This window comes from Phyllobates terribilis, unplaced genomic scaffold, assembly GCF_046119375.1.
Source record: "Phyllobates terribilis strain yellow unplaced genomic scaffold, ASM4611937v1 Scaffold_1__5_contigs__length_1240528914, whole genome shotgun sequence".
Classification (NCBI taxonomy): domain Eukaryota; kingdom Metazoa; phylum Chordata; class Amphibia; order Anura; family Dendrobatidae; genus Phyllobates; species Phyllobates terribilis.
This window is the reverse complement of record NW_027362761.1, coordinates 401,793,427-401,815,194: the sequence shown is the minus strand read 5'-3', so window position 1 is coordinate 401,815,194 and position 21,768 is coordinate 401,793,427. Positions and strand designations below refer to the sequence as shown.

At 42.1% G+C, this 21,768-nt stretch overlaps 1 protein-coding gene across 3 annotated transcripts in view; it reads left to right on the top strand.

Annotated features, from left to right (window-relative positions):
* The window catches only part of SRFBP1 (serum response factor binding protein 1), a 98,305-nt gene extending 84,495 nt beyond the window's left edge, over positions 1-13,810 (top strand). For all 3 annotated transcript variants that reach the window (XM_073676908.1, XM_073676906.1, XM_073676911.1), the window contains exons 6-8: positions 5,740-6,499; positions 7,127-7,164; positions 13,141-13,810. In XM_073676908.1, coding sequence (XP_073533009.1) covers positions 5,740-6,499; positions 7,127-7,164; positions 13,141-13,319 — 977 coding nt within the window. In that variant the 3' untranslated portion in view covers positions 13,320-13,810. The remainder of the gene's footprint in view (positions 1-5,739; positions 6,500-7,126; positions 7,165-13,140) is intronic.
* The last annotated feature ends 7,958 nt before the right edge of the window (positions 13,811-21,768 follow it).

Sequence of the window (21,768 nt, the reverse complement as noted above, 5' to 3'; positions counted from 1 at the left end):
GAATCGGCATGGGAAAATAATCGCTGATCTGAGCTGGCCCATAGTATAACACTGGGCTGAGTGCTATGCTATGTTTTATCGCATAGCACTCGGCCGTGTTGTACGGTAGCTTGATCCCGGCCTTAGGCACATCTTACAAGTGTCATGTGCCTGTGGCAGAAATGTTACTCCAGTCAAGGACTGGATTACATTTCTGGAGTAAGTTAGTGGGTAAAAAGAATATGGCACCCGTACATAATATATTTTGCCACCTGTTGTCACCTTGAGTAGCAAGGGTATGTTCACAAGTCATGTATTGAAGCAGCACCTCTGGATTCTGTTGATTTGCTATGGGTACACAGCGGAAGAGAAGCCCCATTGTCATTGTGTGGAGCTAATCCTCATCATTTCTGTTCAAAATTGGCAGAATGCCACTTCCACAGCATTTGGAAATCTGCATAGAAGTTTTCACTCTCGTTGTTTATAGAGGCACATAATCTGCCTCAAAATTCTTTTGGAATTGCCAAGTGTGAACAGTGCCAAAGCGGAAGATAGTCCAGAAGCATAGAAACTATGGGGTCATTTTTACAATAATTGAGCACCTGGAGGAAATTTTAATTCTGACATCTCTTCCTCCCTGAGTTTACAGACTGGTCTGTGATAGCTTGTATCCTAAGGCCATACACCAACCAGGAAGGAACTTTTGGAGGGCTTTCAGACCTATATTCTGTGGTTCCTGTACAATACTTCCAGTAATATTAGGGAATGGTTGCTTGAGTAGTCTTATAATGATCCTGCAGACAAGCTTCAGACTGGAATCGCTCCATAATGAGGTAGTGGATGTCAACGGGTGAGATGAAGGATAAGACGAATCATTTATAAATGTACTTTATCATCTAGGTTTAATGCAATATATGAAAAAAAATAATCTGCTTTTAGTCTATATACTTACATAGGTGAATTTATGACCCATGTGTCTGTAGGACTTTGCCAAGCACAACTGTAGTTTTCAGAGTTTGTTAAACAAACAATCATAAATGTCTCCTCTTGGCACATCCACAGCCGGTTTCCCCTCTTCTACCTCCCTTAGTATCATCTTCATATTTTTCTTTCCATTCCTTGTTTTGTTTTCTATTAGTCCCTGACGGTCATAACCTCGGCACAGTTTTCCAGTCACGTACTGCTTGCTCCACTTTGGAATTTTATTTTTTACTTTTTTTTTTCTTTTTGCTATAAAATATATGCACAATGTAAATTCTCCTACTCTTAACGTTAGTAAAATTTCATGTTTTTTTTTTAATTTATTCTACAATTGACAATATGAATACTGCTTAACCCCCTTCATGACCTTTTTTTCTGTTTTTTTATTTTCCTCCCCTTCTTGCAAAAGCCATAACTTTTTTTTTTTTTCTTTCCATCCACACAGCCGTATAAGGGCTTGTGATTTGCAGACAAGTTCTACTTTTTAATAACCTAATTTATTTGATCATGTGATTCACTGGATAGCGGGAACAAAATTGCAAGTGCTGTGCAATTCCACAATTGTTTTTGTTTGTTTGTTTTTATTTATTTACATTGTTCGCTATATGGCAAAACTGACCAGTCCATGTGATTCTCCAGGTCAGTACGGTGATGCCAAACATTTGTACTGACACAATTTTGAGGTACATATGATGTTTTCAATGCCTCTTATTGCATGTTGCCAAAAAAAAAAAAAACGTAATTCTGGCATTTTGATTTCTTTTCTCGTTACGCTGTTTACCGATCTAATTAATTTTTTATTTTGATAGCTCGTACTTTTACGAACGCAACGATGCCAAATGTGGATTTTTTAATGGTTTTATTTTTAATAAGGCAAAAGTGGAGAGGAGTTGAACTTTTTTTTAAAATTTTTTCATATTTTTAATATGCAAATTTCCACTTCAGAGAAAAAGAGGACTTGAACTCTATAGCTCAGCTGTTGGAAGCAGCAATCCTACAAGTCACAATCAACCCTTTAACGAGTCGTGCAATATGACTTTGTATCATAGCCAAATCAGAATCTCAATTTGCTGACAGTGCTTCGGGCTGTTGGTCCTCGTCAGTGCAAAGTATGAGAACTGTTTTGGCTAGGTGAGATTTTTAAAAACTTTTTTTTTTTTTTTTAGTCCCCTTAGGGGACTTGAAGCTGTGATTGTCCAATCACTTGTGATATACATAGCAGTGCATTAGCACTGCTATGTATTGCTAAAATAGCTATCTTCTATGAGCACCAGCCATGGGCTTGCATTCACAGAATCGTAGTGTCGGGTCCAGGTTTTTGTGGACCCTGGGCGAAAGAGTCTTAGTGGGCCTCTGTAACACATACCACAATTCATGATGCACAGATACAGCAGAGAAATATATATATATGTAGTACAATCCCAAAGATTTCACTTCTTACATTACTTGAACGATATCTATTGTAATTTCCACAATAGCTCAGAAACCGGCGAATCGCTCCATACAGACCCATAAAATGCTCCGTACAGGATACTGGCCCCCATATAACGCTCACACATAATGCCCCATGCAGGCTGTCCCCAACACACACACACACACACACACACACACAGCGTCTTCCCGCTCTGCGCTGTGATGTCTTTCCACTACGCCCTCTCCTGAGCCGTCACTGCGCCCCCTGACCTGAGAAGTCAGTGTGCAGCAGCCGCGGAAGATGCAGGACCTGCTGCGGAGGCACGGGGAGTGGTAAGTATTGGCCCCAGCACATGAGCAAGTGGGGGGAGGGCGGGTGCTGGCACCGCTCTCCTCCGCTCATGGGTCCTATAGCGTGGCGGGATGCCCGACGGCGATTGGGCTCCCCCGCCTGCTCAGGGCCCCGGCACTTGCCCGGGTGCTGGCACTGGGCCTGGGCATGACCCCTGGCTGTCATGACAATCCATCTGCACCCCATCATCACGTCACTGGCACTCCGATAGGAGTGTGGAACGATGCACCCCCTTGCTGGTTTGTGTTTAAATACCGCTGTCAGAGAATTATTGTGGGTTTTAACAGGTTAATTGCTGCTGGTGATGCTTCACTCCACCTTCTGCAGTTAGAGGCACATGATGGCTGATTAAATCAGCCGTCGTGCATGGAACAATGCGGGTTCGGCCTGCGAACCTGCAACAAAGGCAGGGAGACTACCTTTTATTTAAGGGTATGGGCACATGTCTACTATTTCTAGCAGAAAAATCTGCAGCAAATACTGAAGCATTGGCTGCAAAAATGCTACTTAAAATGCAAGGGTTTTTGCTTGTTTTTGTATTCCTTCCCCCTTTCATTTGAATAGGTAAAAAACGCTGAAAGAATTGACATGTTGCGGATGTGAAACTGCTTCAAATCTGCCAAGAAAAAAAGTAAGCAGCATGTGCATGAGATTTCATAAATCTCACTCCATTTGGTGGGACAGTAAAACAATGCATTTCTTTGCTGAAAAAAAAATGCAACATGTAAACATTCCCATAGAGATTTTTAAAAAAAAAAAAAACTTAAAACCTTTCTTGTTTGTTTTATATTCGATTATGATCACTACAATGGGTATTCTGTCTTTGCAACTTAAAGTCTTTTTAAGGCAGCCAAGACTATACGAGTATTTACACTTAAAGGGGTTGTTCCTTTTCAAATCTGCTCTGGCTGCAGTTTAAAACATCATACTAAAAGGTCTGAATTCTCCCTCCCCATGCCCAATAATGAGTCTTTGCCGCTGATCCTGGTGTCAAGAATTTGCTTACACGCGGTTGACGTTGCAGCCAGTAGCACAGACTCGCTGCTGGACCTGGGGAAGGTGGTTATAGCCGGTTTATGTTTCAACAAATTGCACTCAGGGTTGAGCATGATCTGAAAGGGAACAACCTCTTTAAGAGTATAGTGTTATCTGTAAACTACTTGGATTCAGGTAAAGTATACAGTACTTCTGTCTGTATAGTGTCATCACCCTAATCTGAAGTCTTTAATTTAATTGGTTTTTGCTGTGCTCTTTTATCAGGAGCAGTAGGAGTTACTTGCATGGCTCCTTCCCTTATTCCCACAGGCATCCATTGAGAGAGCCTCTTGTAAGTTTGGTTACACCTCTGTTGACTTTAATAGGGACTAGTAATTGCTGACACCAGTTATTCTTGATGGGCAAATAAGAATAAAGCTTATATGGCATATCCTGTTTATATGGCTTATAAATGCTCATTATTGCAATGTTATATACGCTTAGCCTGTGCACCAGAATAGGCTCCTGACATGCCCACTATGTGTATCTTTAGGGCTTCATTACTCTAACTATCCAAGGGTGTGACCATTTGGCTTGTTGGACTCATGACCTGTTGGACAATGAAGAATGATATACTGCAAAAAGAGTATGGAGGGCTACATTTATTCCATTGAAATACAATCAGGAAAATGAAATCTAATGCACCGTTTTGTTTGTTTTTTTCTTAATGGACCCTATGGATGCTTCAACAATGGGAAACTCTGCAGGCTACTGTTGGAGGTGTACGCCATATAAAAGCCATTAACTTGATGTGAATATAACTATATGTTGATTAATGACCTTATATTAGTAGAACATTTCATAGTCTAGAGCTTGATGTGGATTGCTCTGCTTACAATGGTCCAGGGCACAGGTTTATAATAAACTCAGAGAATGTCTCCTTTCAGAAAAGTTTTGTCCTATAAGCTCCTTTACTAGGGGGAAAAAACATCTTTATTTGCCCTTCCCAGGCCCAGCCCGGAGTCTCTTCCTGGTCTGTTATCTGCAGGACGGACATAACCTCGACAGCACTGCAGCCAATACTTGAGGTCTGCAGCTCTTCTGATGTTGACTGCATGATAAGACCACATAGAGGGGGAGCATATCACACTTGTTATGTGTTTTGGGTTTTTTTTTTGTTTTTTGTTTTTTTAAGCTACTAAAAGAGCTATTAGGAGAACTTTCCTGAAAGGGGACAATCCCTTTTTAAATGTTTTTTTTTTTTTTTTTATCATTTTAATTAGTCTGTTGTTTAATCTGATTTTGTAATGATGATGTTTATTTTATGATATCTTAGATATGCAGTCAGGTGTTTATGTACGACTTTTTGCTTGGTTTTCAATGTATAATATTGTGCACATACTAGGCCATTGTGGCAGATTTGATATTGTAGATGGAAAATGTGTCAAATTTTCACACAAAACACTTTACAGTTCACTCAAAAATGTGCTGGACTTGGCTAGCAGGGAATGTGACAGCATTCAACAAAAATGTAAGTACAGAAAACTGGCATGAAGCAAGCCAACCAATTGTAAAGCTAGACAAAAGCTTCGCCAAATTTGTCATCCACCATGAGCCACAGAAAACTGGGGTGTTTTCTGGGTACAATTATTATTAAAGCATTGTAGTTTATTTGCTGATAAAGTTCTGTTCCAATCTGTAGCAGCCACACGTGTTGATGGAACCTCCAGCTCCTTACTACAGCCTGTTCAAAGCACAGAGTACAGAGATTTCCTGTCTGTGCTTTGTGCGGCTCAGCCAGCAGCTATGAATGGTGATGTCAGGGGGGGGCATGGCTAGCTTCACAGCGAGAGGACCAAGACATTGCAGGCTCCACAGAGAACAATTCATTCTATAAGCAGGTCGCTTTAGCCAAAGAGGATGGAGCTGGGCATTCTGTGTTACTATGCCGCCTGCTTCCATTACTTAATCACCAATGAACTGTAAGCTACTTACCTTACCGTAACTCTAATCACAATTCCTTAAATCCCTTATTATAGACGCCATTAAGGCATTTAAAGAGGCCAGAATGACCAATACCGAACAAGGGACACCACCAAAACAGCCGCCCTTACCCTCCAAACCTGCAAAAAGTGTAAAGCAAGAAGCCGAGAAAAAGCCTAACCAAGGAAAAGCAAAACGGAAAGTGAAAAAGCTGGAAACAAAACTGGTGAATAATGTTCAAGAAAATACTGTAGTAAAAACAGCCGATAAAGAAAAAGATCTTCCAGCTAGTGACCACAGTAATGAAGAGCCCTGTCCTCCAGTCACACCACAAGCACAGGCTTTACAAGCTGTTACAGCAGCGCCTGATAAAAAGAACATGTTGCAAAGTAGTTCAGGAAAGGATGTAGTGCCAACTAATCCGGAAAAGAGAATTAAACAAAATAGCCCTGTTAAGGTGGCACCCAAAAATAATCCTGATTCTAGTGATATTGAAGACTCTGACCAGGAGGATAAGGAATACTTTGATGATAGTACAGAAGAAAGGTTTATAAAGCAGCCGCTTGGATTTGAGGAGAGTGAAAGTGACAGCGAGGATGACTTTTTTATTGGTAAAGTAAGAAGAACAAAAAAGAAAAAAACAAGCAAAAGCAGCGACCAGGGTAAGAAAGACAAACTCCCACCGGCAAACCCGAAGCCCCTATTTAGTGGACCAGAAGAACAGAAGGCAAATGTAGGCCCCAAGAATGTGAAGCTGGAATCTGTCTTTTGCACATCATTAGCTCAAACCAAACCGAAGGCATCATATAAGAAAAGGTAAGATGCAGAATTAAGGGTTAAAAGCCAAAAATGTGAAAACTGGACAGATTGTAGCGATTCCCTGACCACCCATGCAGCACTTGACCTCACAAGATGCAGAAGCTCCACACTCCACATCACCACAGCACACTAGTACACGTCATTGTGTAGATACACTGATTGCTTTACCAGGTCCATGCGGAACAGAAAAATGATTATGGGATTTTCTAGAATACAGCCCTGCTAGTTGTATCTGTTGGTTACTTTAATAAATACCAAAAGCAAACTAAATAAAATATAGTTTGAAAAAAAAAAAAAACTGTTTAACTAAAGTCTGTTTTTTTCCAGACTCACTTTGTGGATCTGCTATGTTGATGTAGGGTTTTTTCTACTTGGGGATAATTATTTATCATCACTTGGTGGCAATAGGAGACATTTAATAAGTAACATTTGTCCCAAAATATTCAACATTCTCAAATAATCCACAACGTGTGTTGTCGGTAGGAATGTGTTTACTTTCTCCATTTCTCATTTTTTCTCTTCTGTGTGATCATTTCTTTGCAGACTTTAACATAGACATCATCTACCCCCATATTATTGTGTTATGTATATTATCAACTACTGACTTGCAGCTTTGTTTTACAGAGAGTCTAAAATGCCACCAGTCAGAAACAAGAAACCAGGTATGTGACTTATACGATTTTAATGTGATAGGTAAGAACCAATATTTAGCCCATCATTTTCCAACTCTAGATATTTTCATCAGAATAAAGGATCTAAGGAGTAAAGTTTCTCCATTAGGAGACCACCAATGCTTCCTGGGAAATACAATATGCAAATATCCTCTTCACATAGAACAGTGTCTCTAGTGCCACCATTTGGAAGTAGCAATTATAAAAGTCGATATCGACCCTTTTAACCCCTTAAGAACGGAGCCAATTATGTCCTTAATGACGGGGCCAAATTTTACAATTCTGACCAGGGTTACTTTGAGAGCACTCTGGAACGCTTCAACGGATCCCGATGATTCCGAGATTGTTTTTTCGGGACATATTGCACTTCATGATAGTGATAAAATTTCTTTGATAAGACTTATTTATTTGTGAAAAAAATGGAAATTTGTCAAAAATTTAGCAATTTTCAAACTTTGAATTTTCATGCCCTTAAATCAGAGAGATGCAGGTGCGTCTCACAAAATTAGAATATCATCAAAAAGTTAATTTATTTCAGTTCTTCAATACAAAAAGTGAAACTTATTATATAGTCATTACAAAGAGTGATCTATTTCAAGTGTTTATTTCTGTTAATATTGATGATTATGGCTTACAGCCAATGAAAACACAAAAGTCATTCTCAGTAAATTAGAATACTTTATAACAGCTTGAAAAATGTTTTTAGAATCTGGAATGTTGGCCTACTGAAATGTATGTTCAGTCAATGCACTCAATACTTGGTCAGGGCTCGTTTTGCATCAATGCGGCGTGGCATGGAGGCGATCAACCTGTGGCAATGCTGAGGTGTTATGGAAGCCCAGGTTGCTTTGATAAAACAAAGTGGACCTACACCAGCAGATGACATGGCTCCTCAAACCATCACTGATTGTGGAAACTTCACACTAGACCTCAAACAGCTTGGATTGTGGCCTCTCCACTCTTCCTCCAGACTCTGGGAACTTGATTTCCAAATGAAAATTGGAACTCTGGGACCTTGTGGAGTGTGTCAGTGACTGCCTTCTGGACATCTATCAAGTCTGTAGTCTTCCTCATGATTGTGGAGCCTACTGAAACAGACTAAGGGACATTTTTAAACGCTTATGAAGTCTTTGCAGGTAATTTTTGTTAATTATTTTAATTTACTGAGATAATGACTTTTGTGTCTTCATTGGCTGTAAGCCATAATCATCAACATTAACAGAAATAAACACTTGAAATAGATCACTGTTTGTAATGGCTATATGACTAGTTTCACTTTTTGTATTGAAGAACTGAAATAACTTTTTGATATTCTAATTTAGTGAGATGCACCTGTATGTCACACAAAATAGTTAATAACATTTTCCACATGTCCACTTTACATCAGAACAATTTTGGAACTAAAATTTTTTTTTTTTTGTTAGGAAGTTATAAGGGATAAAAGTTGACCAGCGATTTCTCATTTTTCTAACAAATTTACAAAGCCATGTTTTTAGGGACCACATCACATTTGAAGTGACTTTGAGGGATCTATATGACAGAAAATACCCAAAGGTGGCACCATTCTAAAAACTGCACCCCTCAAGGTGTTCAAAACCACATTCAAGTAGTTTATTAACCCTTCACGTGCTTCACAGGAACTGAAGCAGCGTGGAAGGTAAAAATGAACATTTAACTTTTTTTCACAAAATGTTTACTGCAGACCCAATTTTTTTATTTTCACAAGGGTAACGGGAGAAAATGGACCACAAAATTTGTGCAATTTCTCCTGAGCACATCGATACCCCACATGTGAGGGAAAACCACTGTTTGGGCACACGGAAGGGAAGGAGCACCATTCGACTTTTTGAATGTAAAATTTACTTGAATAATTAGCGGACGCTATGTCTTGTTTGGGGAGCCCCTGATGTGCCTAAACAGTGGAAACCCCCCCTACAAGTGACACCATTTTGGAAACTAGACCACTCAGGAAACTTATGTAAATGTGTGGTGAACACATTGAACCCCCAGGTGCTTCACAGAAGTTTATTACATTGAGCCGTAAAAATTAAATTTTCACATTTTTCCCACAAAAATGTTTTTCAGCCCCAATTTTGCATTTTCAGAAGGGTAACAGGAGAAATTGCCCCATACCATTTGTTGTGCAATTCCTCCTGAGTAAGCAGATACCCAATATGTGTGGAAAAAACACTGTTTTGGCACACGGAAGGGAAGGAGCACCATTTGACTTTTTGAATGTAAAATTTGCCTGAATAATTAGCTGACGCCATTTCGTGTTTGGGGAGCCCCTGATGTGCGTAAACAGTGGAAACCACCCACATTTGACCCCATTTTGCAAGCTAGACTCCTCAGGGAACTTATCTAGATGTGTGGTGAGCACCATGAACAGGAGAAAATGGACCCCAAAATTTGTTGTGCAATTGCTCAAGTATGGACATACCCTATATATAGGGGAAAACTATTGTTTGGGCAGAGGGCTTAGAAGGGATGGAGTGAAGTTTGGAACGCAGACTGATGGAATGGTCTGTGGATGTCATGTTGCTTTTGGAGAGCCTCTGATGTGCCTAAACAGTGGAACCCCCCCCCCCCCCAAGTGACCCCATTTTGGAAACTACACCCCTCAAGGATTTTATCCAGGGGTATACTGAGCATTTTGAACCCATAGGTACTACATAGAATTTGATAACATTAGGTCGTCATACTGAAAGTTTTCATTTTTTTTTTTTCACGAAAATGTAGTTTTGGCCCCAAATTTGTAATTTTTGCAATGGATAATAGAAGAAAACAGACCCTATAACTTGTTATGCTATATCTCCCGAACGCGATGATGCCCCATATCTCATCAGAAATTACTGTTAGGCCACACGTCAGGGCTGAGAAGGAAGGAGCACTATTTGACTTTTGGATCATAGATTTTGGTAGAATAGATTGTGGGCGACATTTGCGGAGCCCCTAAGGTGCCAGAACAGAAGAAAAACCCCAAAAGTCACCCAATTGTAGAAATTGCACATCTCAATGAATTCATCTACTGCAGCAGTGACTATTATGTAACATCCACGCCAGGCTTTGTTCTGGAGAATTCCAAATATCCCAGTTTAGTGCCCATACATTGTGCCCCCATAAAGTGTAGTGCCCCCATACATTTCTCCTGGCGACACACACCCTGTAAATTTAAGTGCTCTCCCTGCTACAATAATGCCAAACATGTGGCCGCTTACTGCGGTTTAGGCACAGTGGGGCACAGAAGGAGGCATTTGGATTTGGGAGCGCAGAATTCACTGGATTTTATTTGAGGGGGCGAGAGCCATGTCTCTTTCATAAAGTGTTTGTTTTACCAGTAACTTGGGACCCCCTATAGTCCCAGTGACAGATGATGGACCTGAGAGGGGGCTGGTTTGTGTGGGATAAGTTATGAGTTTTATTGGTGACATTTTGGGGTGCATAATTTTTGACTGCTTCCAGAATAATACTGGATCGCCAGTCTACGCTGAGCACTTACGACTGGGTTTCCGTGTAAATCCCACAAAAATGCGATTCAGACGAAACCCCCAATGGAACCACCCACCACAAAGATGCAGATGGAGAAACTTTGGAGCCCGTTTGACCTCTGCTCCGGTGGTCTCCATCTTTTTAGGCGCACTCAAATCTGTGGCCGTGCCCACTTGTGCGCTATTAATATCCTAAAATGATGCTACGCCGCTGGAACTAAGACCAGTCCAAAAGGACTTCATTGGCCTCATAAGTGAGTGGCTCCATCTAGTTTGTTTTTTTTTTTTTTGTCTGAATTGCGGTTTTGGTGAATTTACATGGAAACCCCGACATAAGCGCTCAGCAGAGAGCGCAGGATAAACGTGAGCCGAGCCTTATTCTGATTTTTTTGGGAGGCTGAATGAAGAAATAGACAGCCGTAATAGAATAGTTCTTATTTTTTCGCGGTTCACCGTGCGGTATAAGTGATGAGGCGGATTTATTCTTCGGGTCGGTGCGATTACAGCGGTCCCAGATTTATATGGGTTTTTGTTTTGTTGCTATCACAGTAAAAATGTTTTTTTGTTTGTTTTTTTTATAAAAAAAAAAAGTAGTTGTTTTTGTTGTCCTATTCTGAGGGCTGTAATTTTTTTTTTTTTTGGTGAACAGAGCTGTATGATGGCTTATTTTTTGTGGGATGAGTTGTTTTTTTTGGTACCATTTTGGGGGACATAGCACTATTTGATCGCTTCTTATTCAGATTTTTCAGACACAATGAACAAAAACCAGCAATTCAGTTGTTTTTATTTTTCGCGCCGTGCCGTAAAAGTGATAAGACCGATTCGTCCGCCGGGTCGGTATGATTACAGCGATACCAGATTTATATATTTTTTTTATGCTTTGCTATTTTTACAGACTAAAAACAGTATTTTACAAAAAAGAGTTTGATTTTGCATCGTCACATTCTGAGAGCTGTAACTTTTTTATTTTTTTGTCGAATGAGCCATATATTTCCTTGTTTTTTTGCGGAACGGTTTGGCGTTTTTATTTCTGTAATTTTTTTTACATACGACTTTTTTTGATCTCCTTTTTTTATTCACTTTTTTGTGAGTCAGTATGATGAAAAAGCGTAATTTTTTACGTGTTTTTTTTTTTTACTTTTACACATTTTATTTAACTTTTACTTTTTTCACCAAGTCCCACTGTGGAACATGTGTGATTGTCACTTTGATAGCTGGTGTCATACTCTGCAGGACCTCAGTGTACTGCAGTGTATGAGACCTGTCAGTGAGTCATGTCTGACTAACTGACCCTGTATGTGAGAACCAGCTTATTGCTGGCTCTCACAGGCCACCGTACCCTGGGATCATCACATGATCTCAGGGTACCATGGTAACCATCGGGACCCGCGATTCTCATCTTGGGGGTCCGATGGTTACTAAGGGGGTCGCAAGATCCCCTGGTAAGCACTTAAATACCGCTGTCACGATTGACAGCTGTATTTAAGGGGTTAATCGGCCCCGATCTGAATCAAGACCAGCCGGGGCCGATACTCGGGGTGTCAGCTATCATATACACCTGACACCCACAGGAATCGCCGCTGCTGAGCAGTGCTATTTACTTATTCCACAGCAACGCATTTTAACGCCGCTGTGAAATAAGTACCCTTAATGACCACCGTAAAAATGCGTTACAGTGGTCGTTAAGGGGCCTTGACACAAAAATTAGGATGTAAAGTCACAGCAGAATTTTCTCGGAAGGTGAAATTCCTCAATATGCAAACAGAACTGTTGTTGAAGGTTTGAAGGAAAGTAATCATGTCTTGACAAGTGCCTCTGTTTTTGGAAAAGGGGCTAACTAATAAAACCACCTGAGAACTGAGAAATGATAAACCTTATCTATTAGATGATTTTCCCAGCGACAATGGCTTAACCCTTTTAGGGCATCATAGCTATATAGGCAGATCAAGAATGGCAAATGGTTGTAAATGATGCATCCAAGAAGGATGAACTAAGGTTGTCTGCAATGCGTATGCAGAGAACCTGTCATGTCCCCAAACGCTACTAATCTGCAGTTACAGGGTGAATCAGCAGGTTATTAGCATCACAAAGCTATATGGCCACCTTTTACTAAAAGTGCGGCTATCAAGAGAAAATTAACTATATTCTTCCCGGCAGCCGCCGGCTTTCAGTTATAGAGGCGTTGCAGGGAGCCGCTACAGTCATCGCTCACAGCACTGTGTACTGAGTGATGACTGTAGCAGCGCAGGCATGCCTCGATCACTTAAAGATGGCGGCTCCCGGGAGGAGTAAAGTTCATTTTCTCCTGGTGGCTGCACATTAAGTAAGGCAGCTGGACTGCATTGTAACGCTAATAACCTGCAAATTAGCCCTGTATCTGCATGTTGATAACATTTGGGGACTTAACAGGTTACCTTTTAATGTTGTTTATACTATTGCATATAATTTTTTTTTTCCTTTTTTTTTTTTTTTTTTTTAGTTTTCCCTCAGGCAAACACTTTGTTAAGAAAACCACAACCTGTCAAAGCTTCAAATCTTAAACAGCAGAGAAAAGTAGAAAACGAGACTCTACACCCGTCATGGGAAGCAAGCCGAAAACGGAAAGAGCTGTCCCAGATCGCAGTATTTCAAGGCAAAAAGATAGTATTCGATGATTAGGTTTAATTTTAAATATAGTTGATATAATATATACGTACTCATGGTTAATTCTAAAAAATACTCATGTTTAGTTATAATAAAACGTGTGCAGACTTCTGTTTTTATTGTGAATTGCTGAATGGGATGTTTACAAAGTATAGTAATACACCTTTTAATATTGTTCTATGTCCAATACGACTATTCATCACCATTTTATCTCCTAAAGTGATCCTACTACTTTGAATATAGTGTTCAACTTTGAGCATATTAACTTAGATTTCTAGAAAAACATTCAGTATAGCTGTCAATTGCTGATTAGGTCCTCCCACTGGACTCCTAAGGTCCAAGTTAGTATAGATTACCTCCGGCATCATCCCACACTCCAAAGACATATGGATAGGGAATTTAAATTGTGACCCCCAATGGGGACAGTGATTATGAGGTCTGTAAACTGCTGTGGAATTTAATGCTTCTATATAAGTGAGTAAAATAAATATAACATTATTTTTGCAGCTATGACTGGATTCTTTTTGTTCGTTTTTATTTTTTTTTTTTGAGACCGGTTCTCTTTAACTAAAGACAGGGACAGTGATGTCTGTCACTCCACTTTTATGGACTGATTATAAAACATACAAAACGATTACATACTAAAAGATAAAATGGCTTTTACAGGAAAAAATGTTAGGAAAAATATATGTCAAAATTAAAAAGCGAGAAAAACCGCCTCCTCCACCCCTTTTTGTTCCCACAATGTTTTAGCTGCATTTTTGCACTTTCTGATTGCTTCCAAAGGTGAAAAAAGGCTGAAAGAATGGACATGCTCCTTCTTTCAAAAAAAGCAGCAGTTTTCCATTTCAGTTAGGGGGAAAAAAAAGGAATAGTTTGCATGAGATTTCTGAAATTTTTCCCATTTGTAAGGAGTGGGACTCCTAGAGTGGTAAAGCCTATGCAGGAAGTTCAGGGCCTATCAAAAATTGAACAGAGGGATTTGCAATACACCCTGGAATACACTTGGAGCCTCAACTTCTTTTTTTTTTTTCCATTTGGAAGGTGTGGAACTCCTAGACTGATAAAGAGTATGCACTATGTGCAAGAGCTTCCAAAAATTTGGAGACACTCCCAATACATTCTGGAACACACGTAGAGTAGGTCCTCAGAAAACATTTACATTTAGGAGTGGGACTTCTGTGGCCAACAACAGGAGTCCCAGATTCTAGGCCACTACATGGGGTTCAACTGGCACAACAAGGACCTTCAGTCATCCGACTCCAATTTTGCTCCAGCTAAGGTGGGCTACAGTTCCTCCGGTGTCGGCTCAGGGGCAGCCCCAACTCTTAAAGGTTTGAAACCCCTGCTTCAATCCATTTGATCTCCTTGGAGACCTTTGCCATTGAAAATTCTTGAACCATGTGGTCCTGGGTAAAGAGCACAAGTCATTTATCCATTTATTCACACAAGAGGTACATTTGGGCCTTTCTCCCATTGTATGAATGCATTTTTATTTTGCACAGAGTTTAGGCAAATCTGAGGCTCGCAGGCAGCAGTCACTGATCCCTGCCAGCTTAAGTTGATTCCGTGGCTTTTTAGTACCGCCCGGTACTCTGTTCCCAGCTGCCACTTTTTTTTCCCCGGTGTACTGGCCCTACCTTACACCAGCACATGTCCCATAACATCACCCGTGCCCTGAAAAACGCAGTTACTGGGAAGGTCCACTTAACCTCCGACACGTAGACAAGTGCTTGTGGCCAGAGACGGCATTGCGGTCTTGCACGCCTCACCCTCATCCTCCTCCAGTCTCTGAATTGTCATCTGTGAGCATGTCATACATATCAGTCACAAGCTGGAAGCACTGCCCCTGTGAAGCGGCAACATGCTCTGCTGAAACTAATTTGTATAGGTGACAAACAGCACACTGCCGCACTGTTGTGGAAAGGTATAACAGACCAGACAGATCTGTGGCTCTCGCCGCTGAAACTTCCACCAGGCATGGCAACTTCGCACACGTACTAGGCCTGGCCCACGTGCTCAACCTAGTGGTTCAGCGGTTTCTGAAAACCTACCCAGATTTGCCTGAGCTACTTGTGAAGGCACGCCGCGTGTGCACCCATTTCCGTGAGTCAGCTACAGTTGCCGTCTGTCTGGCAGTGCTTTCAAGAGCCAGCTCAGACTGGTGTGTGACATAACTGGTGTGTGATACGGTACTCCACATTACATGTGTTGGCAAGGCTTTGTGAACAGCAGAGGCCAGTTGTGGAATATCAGCTCCAACATGCCCATCGGTATTTATCAGCCACCGCACATAACAACCGACAAGTGGTCATGGATGTCTGACATCGGTGAGGATCTACGAAACTTTAAGGAATCGACCACGATTGTGACCAGCGATGACGCCATAATCAAATTAACCATCCCGCTTCTGTGTCTACTCAAACACTCACTACTCACAATTAAATACACTGCTCAAAAAAATAAAGGGAACACTTAAACAACAGAATATAACTCCCAGTAAATCAAACTTCTGTGAAATCAAACAGTCCACTTAGGACACAACACTGATTGACAATTAATTTCACATGCTGTTGTGCAAATGGAATAGACAATAGATGGAAATTATTGGCAATTATCAAGACACCCTCAATAAAGGAGTGGTTCTGCAGGTGGGGGACCACAGACCACATCTCAATACCAATGCTTTCTGGCTGATGTTTTGGTCACTTTTGAATGTTGGTTGTACTTTCACACTCATGGTAGCATGAGACAGACTCTACAACACACAAAAGTTGCTCAGGTAGTGCAGCTCATCCAGGATGGCACATCAATGTGAGCTGTGGCAAGAAGGTTTGCTGTGTCTGTCAGCGTAGTGTCCAGAGGCTGGAGGCTCTACCAGGAGACAGGCCAGTACACAAGGAGACGTGGAGGGGCCCGTAGGAGGGCAACAGCCCAGCAGCAGGACCTCTACCTCCGCCTTTGTGGAAGGAGGAACACTGCCAGAGCCCTCCAAAATGACCTCCAGCAGGCCACTAATGTGCATGTGTCTGCACAAACGGTTAGAAACCGACTCCATGAGGGTGGTATGAGGGCCCGACGTCCACAGATGGGGGTTGTGCTCACAGCTCAACACCATGCAGGACGCTTGGCATTTGCCACAGAACACCAGGATTGGCAAAGTCGCCACTGGTGCCCTGTGCTCTTCACAGATGAAAGCACATTCACACTGAGAAATGTGACAGACGTGACAGGGTCTGGAGACGCCGTGGAGAGCGATCTCCTGCCTGCAACATCCTTCAGCATGACCGGTTTGGCAGTGGGTCAGTAATGGTGTGGGGTGGCATTTCTTTGAAGGGCCGCACAGCCCTCCATGTGCTCGCCAGAGGTAGCCTGACTGCCATTAGGTACCGAGATGAGATCCTCAGACCCCTTGTGAGACCATATGCTGGTGCTGTTGGCCCTGGGTTCCTCCTAATGCAGGACAATGCCAGACCTCATGTGGCTGGAGTGTGCCCGCAGTTCCTGCAAGATGAAGGCATTGAAGCTATGGACTGGCCCGCCCACTCCCCAGACCTGAATCCGATTGAGCACATCTGGGACATCATGTCTCGCTCCATCCACCAACGTCACGTTGCACCACAGACTGTCCAGGTGTTGGCAGATGCTTTAGTTCAGGTCTGGGAGGAGATCCCACAGGAGACCATGCACAACCTCATCAGGAACATGCCCAGGCGTTGTAGGGAGGTCATACAGGCACGTGGAGGCCACACACAATACTGAGCCTCATTTTGACTTGTTTTAAGGACATTACATAAAAGTTGGATCAACCTGTAGTGTGTTTTTCCACTTTAATTTTTGGGGGTGACTCCAAATCCAGGCCTCCATTGGTTAATAAATTTGATTTCCATTGATGATTTTTGTGTGATTTTGTTGTCAGCACTTTCAACTTTGTACAGAACAAAGTATTCAATGAGAATATTTCATTCATTCAGATCTAGGCTGTGTTATTTGAGTGTTCCCTTTATTTTTTCGTTCCGCATCAGAGCCTTCTTGGACGGCTGCAGAAGAAAAGATCAGAAGTTTTCCTAGACCAGGGCCTGTCAATATCAGGCAGGGAACTGTCTCTGCTGCGGCCAGCGTCGGGGGAGCTGAAAGTACAGCGGGTGGCCTAAAGGGGTCTCGTTTGTCGGACGTAACGCGTGTGTGCGGCACCATCACCGTTTGGTGGCCTGCAGCCGTTCATCCTGGATGCGTGATCACAGGGCGTGGACTGGAAGTCATGCCCTTAACCATAGGGAGATCCTTATGACCACCGGGATGCAAGACCTAACAGGTACTAACACCTACTCCAAATAAAATCTTTCATACAACAACCTACATGTAGTTTCTTTCTACCTTTGAACTGCTCTCTTTTAGATCACTGAGGGATAGTTGACCTGATGAATATATATATTTTTAGATCTCTTTACTGGAATGATCATTTGGCATACTGTAAGTTCACTAATTATGTGCATATATTGTAAATAATGAATGAATTTTTTGTATTTATTTTATTGTTTTCATTTATTTCTAGTGACACTGTGATCAAGGTCACGTAGTGGCCGAAACGTCAGCTTTTACTTTGTCATTTATTTCACGTGATTACATTGAATAAATTTCACTTGAAGCAAAATTATTCAGTACCGTGTGCAGTGATTACAACCTTTGACATATAAGTGGATCATTGGATCCGTTCACGAGCACCGGAATAGACATTGTTGAGTGCTAGCCATTTACCACGTTAAATGCCCATAACCTTTTAACCCAGGATTATACTTCCAGGGGTGGGTACTGGAAGCTGCAGGAGTGCGCCAGCCAGCAGGTCCCCTTGTGTTATAGATCTTTTTAAGGGAAGATTGCCAGCCAGGTAGGGAGGCACAACAGCCTTCTCTACAGCAGCAGCATAAATGCAGCAGCATTCGGAGCCGGAGCATCAGCCTGAGCGTCTCCAGCCACAACGTCAGAAGCGACCTCAAGAAAAGCAGCGCAGCAGCCACATCTGGATAGGAGTGGCGGCCGTTCGGACGGAGTATGCAGGACCAGGGACTCCTAGTCAAGTCGGCACAGCTCCAGCAGAATAGAAGATCCGCTGTATCCAAGGGAGATTTATCAGACTACATTCTGCCTCCTGTTCCGGAGGCCCCTAAAAAAACGTTCGACTAAAATTAATCACCGAGTCTATGCTCAGGGGTTAGCCAAGACGTGGCCTAAAAAATTAGGCTAGTCTTGTATAGAAGAGACCTTTTCAGAAGAGACCTGAAATTTTTCCTCTAATTTGAGATCCCTCATTAAGACTGGTAGAATATTTCCTTGAGATCCCTTTCCCACTCAGGAAAAACATTGAATAAATACAAAGCCCAAATATTTCCCGTGTTATCGGACAAATCTTCTGGGTCGGATGAAGGGGTTCAGTATGAGTCTTCTTCAAGTTCTTCCTCTTCTGAAAGTGACTCAGGAACTGGTCATTGTTTTCCACTAGATGAATTGGACAATTTAGTAAAGGCGGTGAGATCCACAATAGGACTAGTAAACCACAAAACTAAAAAATCGGTACAGGATATGTTTGGGATTCTGGATGAGAGGAAACACAAGACCTTCCCCATTAACGAGAAAGTGCAGGGGATCATTAATAAGGAACGTGAAAAAAACACGAAAAAACGAGCCCCCTTCCTTCAAGAGGAAATATTCCTTTGAAGCGGCAGCTACATCATCCTGGAACAAATCCCCTAAACTGGACATTGCTGTTTCTAAAGTCTGAAGGAAATATTTTCTTCCGTTTTGAGGATGCAGGATTGTTAAAAGACCCCTTAGACAGAAAGATTTATAGTTTCCTTAAGGATGCATGGGAGTTTTCAGTGAGGACATTAAAACCGGCCATAGCAGCGAGGTGTACAGCTAGGTCACTTATGGTCTGGTTAAATAATTTGGAGGATCAGCTAAAGGATAAGGTGCCCCGAGATTCCATCTTTGCCACACTCCCAGTAATGAAAGGGGCAGCTGCCTTCCTGTCAGACGCCTCAGCAGATTCAGCAAGACTAGCAGCCAGGTCCACAGCATTGTCTTAACGCAGTCCGCAGGGCCGTCTGGTTAAATTGCTGGCCGGGTGATATACGGCAAAGGTGAAACTGTGCTCTCTCCCTTGTGAAGGAGAATGCCTATTCTGCACAGCCCTGGATGATATCCTTGAAAAATCATGGGAGAGGAAAAAATGGTTCCCAAGATCTCCCTTTTTATTCTTTAAACTGCCCTTTCAGAGGAGGAAATTCAACAGAAAGAGGACATTCAGCGAGCAAGATAAATGGTGTAATCGCTCCAAAAGAAGTAAAGGGTTGCTTTTTGACGGCCCCTCCCAGGAGGGCGGAAAACCATCCCTATGACTTTGTTCTCCAGGTGGGGGTGAGGCTCTCTCTTCCTTCCAGCCTGGGAAAAAATTTCATCCAGTATCTGGATACTAAATCTAATAAAATCAGGATTGAGGCTGGAATTTCAAAAGCATCCATCAGAGAGATTTGTCATGACGCCTCCACAGGCATGTCCGCTAGAACAACTAACGTTAGACACAGTAGTGCTAAATCTATTAGAGAAGAACGTCTTATTAGCGGTTCCACTGAAAGAGAATGGGAAAGGGATCTACTCCCCTCTATTTCTCATAAGAAAACCAGTTGGCTCTTACAAGATGATAATCAACCTGAAAAATTGAAACAAGTTCCTAAAAATTCCCACATTCAAGATGGAGTCTGTAAAATCCGCTATAAGACTATGTGCCCACGTAGCAGATTTACATGTGTTTTTTCTGCCAGAGAGGAGCGTTTTTTCAGCGTTTTTACATGCGTTTTCGCATGCGTTTTTTCAAGCAGTTTTCCAAGCGATTTTGAGCATCACTTGGAAAAGTGCTTGACAAGTTGGTCACACAATATAAATCCATGCAACCGGCATGGATTTATAATGTGTGAACAACTGATGCTTTAAATGCAGCATCTATAGTAAAAAAAAGAGAATCAAAACGTTAAAAATAAAAAAAAAAACCTGTATATTCACCTCTCCGGCAGCCCCCGGTCTGCTCTCGGCCGCGTCCTCTCTCTCCTTGGCGTCCTGCAGTGTACTGTCAGGACTTGCGGTAACGGCATTTAGTCAGCTGATGGTCACGCGACCATCACTTGACCGCCGATGTCAGCGGTCGCGTGACCATCAGGTGACTAAATTACGTCACCGCAGGTCCTGACAGTACACCGCGGGACGCCAAGGAGAGAGGACGTGGCCGGGAGCAGACCAGGGGCCGCCGGAGAGGTGAGTATACAGGTTTTGTTTATTTTTAACTTTTTTATTTCTTTTTTTCACCGCGTGGTAGCCTGGATGAAGAGGAGTTCTAGTCTCCTCTTCATCCCGGGTACCACACGCACCGCGATTACGCTGCAAATTCGCGGCCATTGAGGAACATTGAAACGCAGCAAATCCACATATACCTGCGGGTTTGCTGCTTTTCAATGTTCCTCAATGGCTGCGAATTTGCAGCGTAATCGCAGTAGAAATGGTCATGCTGCGTTTTGCAACGCAATGCGAATTCGGCGCGCAAATTAGCGCATCATGTGCACAGCACATCCGAATTCACATTGCTTTGTATGGCAGACTGTTTTACCACCGTTTTCGCGGCTTTTTCGCAGCCGCAAAAACGCTACGTGAGCACTTAACCTTAAGCTGCTCTTTCCTGGATGTTATATGGCGGTACTAGATCTAAAGATTGCCTATTACCATGTACCAATACATGTGGAGATTCAGAGGTTTCTCAGGGTAGCAGTAACAATAGGGGGGGAGTCAGGAGGCATTTTCAGTACAAAGTCCTTCCCTTTGTCTTGGCAGTAGCATCTCGGGTGTTCACAAAGTTAATAGATGAAGTTATAACCCACCTCCAAGGAAAAAACAGACTGACTGTTCCCTATCTAGACAATTTCCTGACAGTAGGAAACTAATTCAATCATTGTCAGGGACAAGTGGAGGAAGTATGCAGCACATTAATAAGCTTAGGATGGTGTTTGAATCTACAAAAATCAAGATTAGAGCTACAAAAAACACAATTTTTTTTAGGTCTCATGTTGGACTTCGATCGTCAGGAGTGTCGTCTTCCAGAACAAAAAAGGGAAAAAATAGTCAGTCTGATTTCCATGGCAATACAAAACCCTGTAGTGACCCTCAGGGGAGCAATGTTCCTACTTGGTTCCCTCACCTCCTGTATCCCGGCGGTGAATTTGGCCCAGATCAATACAAGAGAATTACAGTGGTACATTCTAGGAAATGAGTTAGCCTTACAAGGCCATCTAGAAGGCACTGTACAACCTCGCAGGCAACAAGCAGGTGTCTAGGTTTATTATAGTGTGTACTAGATCTAGATCTATCCCTGTATCAAAGACTCCTCTTGGGATCTGAATTTAGTGTTAAATGCGTTAAC